This window comes from Apostichopus japonicus, chromosome 9 (assembly GCF_037975245.1).
Source record: "Apostichopus japonicus isolate 1M-3 chromosome 9, ASM3797524v1, whole genome shotgun sequence".
Lineage (NCBI taxonomy): Eukaryota > Metazoa > Echinodermata > Holothuroidea > Aspidochirotida > Stichopodidae > Apostichopus > Apostichopus japonicus.
Window position 1 is genome coordinate 27708133 of NC_092569.1, and position 7761 is coordinate 27715893.

Consider the following 7761-nt stretch of genomic DNA (forward strand, 5'->3'; position numbering starts at 1 on the left):
ATATATATATATATTTATTTATATATATATTTATTTATTTCCTTTGTACGACGGTCTTGATCTTTTATTTTTATTCCTTAGTTTACGTCGTTCCCTTGTTTGGTTTATCTGTCTACCGGAATTTGACGATAGAGAGCAGTATAATGTATCATTTCCTTTTAAGACCATATAGTTACGATGTCCCATTTACTACCCAATACGAAGGCTAGTCATCTATTGGTCTTTCTTTAGCTACATGGAGACATAACTAAAATATATAAACAGTTAACTTTGTCGTTGACGTTTGATTTTATAGCTGGTTTAAATATGTTTTAAGACCATATACGATGTCCCGTTTACTATCCAATACGAAGGCTAGTCATCTATTGGTCTTTCTTTAGCTACATGGAGACATAATTAATATATATAAACAGTTACCTTTGTCGTTGACGTTTGATTTTATAGCTGGTTTAAATATGTTTTAAGACCATATACGATGTCCCGTTTACTATCCAATACGAAGGCTAGTCATCTATCGGTCTTTTTTTCAGCTACACGGAGACATAACTAAAATATATAAACAGTTAACTTTGTCGTTGACGTTTGATTTTATAGCTGGTTTAAATATGTCAATTTTATCCAGTGATTCATTAACTATATGTCGAGCTTAGTATATCTGTACACATTTATCTCAATATAGTGTTAAAGTCAAAATCATTGTCAAACCTTTGGACCCGCAAGCTTAATCATTACAAGCTATATAGGCTGCTATAAAGGTGGTTGTTGTGTGGGATAGTGAAATGGTGTTCTCATGTTATTTGAAACCTTGAGATCAAATTTAAGTAAATCAAAGTTAAAGCAAATAAATAAAAAGATTTGATGCGTTCATTTGGTTAAATTGTTAATTCAAATTATCCAGCAGAATTTTCATCTCTAGTTATCAAAATAAAGTTACTTTTGACCCTGGTCCTAGTTTCTGCACCGCAGAGAAAGTATGGAATTAAGTGCGGGAGGGAAGTAGCAAGAAGACTTTGCCTCCCCTACTTCTTCATAGTTAAAATGTTAGCCGTTGTAGGTTTCTATGGACAAATAAAAAGTTTCCCTATTCGAAGATTCACGCTTCGGAGGGTCAGAAGGAGCTCTTTGTACTTATCTTAAACACAAAGTAAACTTCCATCTTTGATTACTGTTATTTTGTTTCACCTATTGTGTAACATGAACAGGTGTTTGAAGCCATGAGAAACGGAGATTTAGAGAAGGCGGCTGGTGGAACTTTTTAAAAGACATTTTTCATTCAAGAGCTAGGCGTCTCTAAAGAAGAGTCTATTGAGAAATTTCTCGAAGCTACATATGGCAGCGAGGGACGAATTGATATATATACTAAGTGAATTTTCATGTCTCACATAGAATATCAAATAAACTTGAATGCCAACTGTTGTCTAATTGGAAATATGAAGCCGTATTATAATAATTATACCCGCAAGTATCATCATCTCACACACATATATATATATATATATATATATATATATATATATATATATATATATATATATATATATATATATATATATATATATATATATATATATATATATATAATATGTACATATTTACATGTAAATATATATATATATATTTATATTTATATATATAAACGTGTGGTTCGGTCTAAATATTATTGCAGCATTGCAGGCTTTGAAGAGGATCAATTTGAAAGACTGTTATGTTGTATAGTAGATTACTCTACAGTTGATAAGAAGGGAAAAGAAGATGGAGAAAGTTAAGATTTGTACCGCTGTCACCATTAGGCTCTTCTTGAACCTGGGATGTGGTAAAGCTTTAGGTGTGATTCTGAATGACACGGTCAGTCAAACACGAGGATCTCTACCATTTGTAGCACTGTCATTCTCCATCTTGCGAGGATTATCCTACGTTGCAGGTTTGCAAAATCCTACTCTTTTTGCGGTGGTGGTAGAAACTATTAAAAGGAATACAAAAGCAAATCTTGAAAGGGAAACGTGGTTCTGCTAGAAGGGATCTGTATAAGAGAACTTAAGTGTAACGTTTGATCACTCAATAGTATCTGCAACATTAAGGAGTGACGTCAACCATTTATGATCGCAATACATTGAGTAATGTCTAAATATTTATATTTCAATGATTATATGATTATTAATTCCTATCTCGCAGCTTCAATCAAAGCTTTCTTTTAAAATCTCTAGCAAAGTTTGTAAAATTCATTTACTCATGTTAACCGGAACAAGGTTTAATATAAAAAAAATCAAATTAAAACACAACATAGGTGTAAAAGGAAATATTCTAGGTAGCCTTAGACCTTAACAACGTAACGCAAACTATATACCACTTTTTTGTCAATGTAATGTCACAGTAACGAAAGGAGTATATAAAGAATGACATAAGGCATATATATATAGATATATATCTTTATATTTGATAAACCAGCGATAAAGTAAACACGTTATCAGTAAAGGTTACATTTTCTATACCCGTTTCCGATCGATAAAAATCTCCAGCAAATATCAGAGTCCCAACAACCGGAGTATCTAATCTAGAAACGTCTTTGGAAATTATTTGCAAATATGAATTTAAACAGCTGGAATTGAATTTGAGACCGCTGTTAGCTACCACATAAAAGGCCATATTTGTTCATTTTTGAGAAGCATTTCAAATATTTCTACGCTTTAAAATGAACTGCAAATTGATATAAACAAATATATTTATTATACATGATTCAATATATTATAAGGTTTAAGGTTATTTTATTATACAGTTTCTTATGGATGTTTTCCAAGACAAAAATAAACATATCTTCCGCATCAACTAATGACATATTTCGTGTATATATTACCCAATTAAATCGCAAAATGTAAACTTACAGTACCTAATAAGGTCCACTAGTCGAGGACGACTAATCACTGATTAAATCAAGGAGTTTCATTGATATGATTTTACTTACATTCTCTGTTGGTTTTAATCAAAATACCATTTTGTATCAAGAATGATCAGTTTGTATACTTTATAGTGAGAGTATGCTACAATAGTATCATATTTGGAATACGTAGGCCAATCCAGAATACCATTACTTGCCGTACTGAGTTCTGTTCTAACGCCTAATGTTACACACAGTCGGTAAATCGTAGTAGGTTATCATAAGGGTGCGTGGTTGTTACGCTAAACCCCCTGATGATGTGCACGGCCGTAATAGCCATACGTGCAGCATGGAGTCACAGTTGCATGTAGTACTGCAGGCCCGTTCACGAAATTTGTATGATAGTTCCATGACTATTGCATGGGGCTCCAAACGTATCCGAATAACGTTTTATATATGACATGTATAATAGAAATAGGCAATGTCTGGTGAACAGATTTATCAAAGTGTTCAAGACTAGGATTGTTATGAAATGAGTTAATGACCATCGACATTAATCTTGGTTTATGCTAGTAAAAGTAACTGTCTTTCATTTACAACTATACTATGTGACATACGTTGGGAGCCTTTTACGCTGCTTTGATGTTACTAAAATTAATTTGTAACAATAAAATTACTTTTCCGTTCTCTTTCCTTGTCGGATAATTAACTGAATTGTTTCCCCTTTAATTTGACAGATTACTAAACTGACACATTTCTCTGTAACTTGACAGTACAAGTTTCGCATACATTTTAGGTACATGCAGCCAGTCTTTTACTTACAAAGGCTCTGCTATATTTACATGAAATGTAACTTGTTGTTAGTAACTTATAGTCAAATTACAAAGAAATGTTTTGTTTGTACATTTTAATAATAAATATCTTGAAAACTGAAATAGACATAATCTTGTTTGGAAACATAGAGGGTCAGCTATCAATGTCAGCTCAATGGTCGGAACTTCTCAATTCAAACTTCAATTTTCTGTCTCAAATGTCATTTTTTGAAATGTATTGGTGTTTAATTACATAACTACTTTAAATAATAGCTGGTAGCCGCCACTGGTCTTAAGTCGTCAGCTTAGCCTCATTTCCGTCAAAGCTGACTTCATCCAATTGCATGACGTCAGAACTATTTATAATTACAATGGTGAAGGTCTTTGTTTTATCTATTTGTGGGTTGTTCCAATGTCCTTGTCTTTATTTCAGCACCGTTCGTCATTCGCTTGATGCGAGTATTCTCTTCTCGGTCCATCGTAGTGGTTGGAGGTTTCCTCGTTGGAGCCGGATTTATCTTTGAAGCGTTCTTAGCCAACAATTCCTGGCTGCTATTGACCTCAAATATTATCACTGGTGAGTATATAACCTCTGCTGAAATCTTGATGAAATAATGAAAAGACGTCATCATTATCACCGCAATGACGCCATCTTCATTGTCGATCGTTATTTATGTTCAACTTTTGTATCAATTTAGTTATCGCCAGGCGAGGATTCAGGGTTTCATAAGGCAGAGGTGGGACCATTGGCTTGTTGAAGCCGACTACGTAAGTAGGATGTCGTGATCACCAAACCAAAAATCTTTAAAAAATCTTATTGTGTTATTAATTACTTTTACAGTTTGTGCGAGGTTGAATCTGGGGTAGAATCCCTAATCCTGGACCCGTGCCAAACTCATTGTAGTAGTATAGTATATCTGCTAAATATCGCACTTGGCTCTCCTTTATGTCTTAACAATCTACTCTGGATGAAGGTTATATAATCATATTTTAAAAACCACATGCAGTGGTTGTCAAATGTGGATTTCAGATTTTAACATAATGTATGCTGAGTATAGTACAAAGTAGAGGTTAAGTCAGTTGAAACGAGTTTCTTATCTGTTTTAGTGCGTAGGACATACTTAAATGAAGAGACTTTAACGGTCGCCTCTATTAATATGGAGTTGGTGAAGGACAGTTTTCATAACTATAGCATAACCATCAAATGGGTTGTCAAAATTGACGTCAGTTTAGACAAATTGATGCCTGGTATTTGGCACAAGGCGAAGATTAACATAGTTGACAGTGAGTTTCTTATCTAAGTTAGCAAACCATGTCTAAACGAAAAGATTACAAAATATGCTTATGAATAGCTATTTCTAGATCATAGGTTTTTGTAACAACATATGTTACGTACATATTAAATATAAATATTGCATTCTGAGATTAAACAAATAGTTTACTTAATATATGCATAAAAGCTGGTACAAGATCGCAATGTCTTCCTCTTTCCATGGCAAAACGTAACCGATTATCAGGTACATGGAATATGGCTTATTTCAGTTATATGTTGTTATGCTGTACTATATATATGTTTGTATGTTTGAATCAATAACGATCATTGTTATACCGGTATGAAGTTAATGATTTACTTCCTGTAATTGCATTTAAAATATCTTTTTTTTTGTATCATGTTTATCATATGATTACTCGACAAGCATCTTCACTACCGAAATCCAGGTTTTCAGGATCTAAACATAATAAACCCCAACACCTCATTTTATGTATATAGTTACTTGTTTTTTGCAGGTCTTGGCTTTGGTCTCAACCATATTCCATTGTATATTGCTGTAAGAGAATGTATGTATGTTATATGATATATGTTGCATGGTATATGTTGTATGTAGTTATATGTTGTATTTACATGCGAACAATATAATTAACGGTGGAGATAACATCAGATATAGTTTAGTTAAAACTTTGTTCAACTAGAAGCACATTTCATACATTTCAGACAATTGAACGGTCAAACCATAATAAGTGGGGAAGACAGGAATATTTTCTGAAATTGCTTTTAGCCGAACATAGTTTTACCCAGGTTTTTGGTCCATTGTGAGGGTCATAAAATGGTTTCATCAAAAACACGAAAGTTTGGTTCTCGAACATGAGTTGATTTTATCGGAACAAGACATCAACCCATAATATGATAATTTAAAGGATCATCTAATCTCAGTCTGTGTCCTCTTGGATAAAATATCAAACTGAATGTTTGAATCAATAACGATCATTGTTATACCGGTATGAAGTTAATGATTTACTTCCTGTAATTGCTTTTAAAATATCTTTTTTTTTGTATCATGTTTATCATATGATTACTCGACAAGCATCTTCACTACCGAAATCCAGGTTTTCAGGATCTAAACATAATAAACACCTACACCTCATTTTATCTATATAGTTACTTGTTTTTTTGCAGGTCTTGGCTTTGGTCTCAGCCATATTCCATTGTATATTGCTGTAAGAGAAGTTTTCGATGATTCTTTTGGGACGGCAATGAGCGCCATATGTTTCACGGCCAATATTGGTATGGCTGTGCTCCCGCCGTTACTAGAATACTTGCGGGAAAAATACGGATTAGCGGGTGCACTAACCCTCTTCGGAGCTCTTATGTGGAACCAGATATTATCAGGGGTGCTTATACAGTCAAGAAAAAGCCAAAGCCATACTGGAAAGGATAGTGACGAAGAAGGCGAAAACTCTTTGAGGGCGCCAAAGCAACAAAAACTATCGACACCAGCGTATGACTCTGGTGGAATCTATGACGCGATGGTCGCTCATCCGACCATACTTTGTCTATACGCAGCTCAACTTACTCACATGTTTTTAAGTAATTCATGTGCCATGTTTCTTATACCATACGCAGTCGAGAAGGGCTACACTCAAGGGGAAGCAGTATTGCTGACCACTTTTGGCGGTTGTGGAATGTTGCTTGGTCGGGCTGTCATTGGTTTGGTTTTCTATTTGAAATGGCAAAGTCGACTGATCGTGATGACGTCACCGATTGTATTACTAATGTCAAACTTGTTACTGGCAATATGCACACATGAATTCGTTTTACTGTGTTTTGCGTCTGGCGTGATTGGATTCTGCTTGGGTTATACATCATCGTGGATGTTCAGTTATGGCAAATATATAACATGCTTGCCTCACTTTAATTCTACTGCAGCTTGGTCGATGATATGTATCGGTACTGCGGTGATCTCGAGCGGTCCATCATTAGGTAAGTCATTTATTGGTTTATTGGTTGACCTTCGTAAACTTTCGAAAGATTTTTCAAATTCAAACATCATGTTTTGTTCTTCAACTTATTCAGATAATGTTTGAAGAAAGTATTCATGCCAATAGATAACAATTACACTACAATGTTATGCAAAGCAAGTTTAGTTCCCTTATTCCTTTTTCTACTTCCTATTTTAAACAACTCATCGATGTTCTACTACCGAGATGAATATGAGAACACAGCGTTATTTGAAGCTTTGCTCCTTGTTTGCCTTGTTCCATACTTTATATTCTGTATGATAAAAATATGTTTGCAGATAATTATTTGTTTATTCATTTCTCTCTCTCTCTCTCTCTACTTTTCTCAACTGCGAAAGGTTTTGTTCACGACATTCGTGGTACATACGACGACGTGTTCATATTGCTGATACTATGTGCTGCAGTAGTTGCTATCTGTACTGTGGCGTGCATTTCTCTTACAAAAAGAAATCCAGATTGTGACTACGGAGACAGATTCATATAAACTCGTTTGGACATTTCACTTCACCTTATATGTGCCTGAATTAGTTTAATCAAAACGAGTATATATATATACATTGTAAAGATCAGTTGAGAGTGACAAACCAAACGTATAAGTATTTGCTGTTTTACTATTGTAACAGCCTATTTCTTCAATATCACCAAGCCCCAATGAATTCTTACGTCAGCTCAATTAGTAAGCAGTGGGTATAATGGTCTGTTAAATATCAAAATTTATATTAATGCTGTACCAAAAATACATTTAAGCCTCAATCAGTATGCCGACTATTCTTTTTGTCC

At 34.1% G+C, this 7761-nt stretch overlaps 1 protein-coding gene across 2 annotated transcripts; it reads left to right on the top strand.

Moving 5' to 3' along the window:
• Positions 1–1651: 1651 nt before the first annotated feature.
• Positions 1652–7491, top strand: LOC139974069 (monocarboxylate transporter 4-like). 2 transcript variants are annotated; one of them, XM_071980989.1, is made up of 5 exons: positions 1652–1921; positions 4118–4261; positions 5473–5523; positions 6191–6943; positions 7320–7491. In XM_071980989.1, the coding sequence occupies exons 1-5, from the start codon at positions 1753–1755 to the stop codon at positions 7463–7465; spliced, it is 1263 nt and encodes a 420-aa protein (XP_071837090.1). In that variant the 5' UTR covers positions 1652–1752; the 3' UTR covers positions 7466–7491. The 2 variants fall into 2 exon arrangements, with proteins under 2 accessions (XP_071837090.1, XP_071837089.1); XM_071980988.1 differs by lacking the exon at positions 5473–5523 and having other exon boundaries at positions 6140–6943.
• Positions 7492–7761: the final 270 nt, after the last annotated feature.

Bases quoted from the DNA above. Each gene is read 5' to 3' on its own strand.
- LOC139974069 (XM_071980989.1), top strand. From the start codon at position 1,753: ATGGAGAAAGTTAAGATTTGTACCGCTGTCACCATTAGGCTCTTCTTG. The intron at 1,922-4,117 runs GTTTGCAAAATC...TCTTTATTTCAG, and splicing joins AGGATTATCCTACGTTGCAG to CACCGTTCGTCATTCGCTTG. The intron at 6,944-7,319 runs GTAAGTCATTTA...CAACTGCGAAAG, and splicing joins CTCGAGCGGTCCATCATTAG to GTTTTGTTCACGACATTCGT.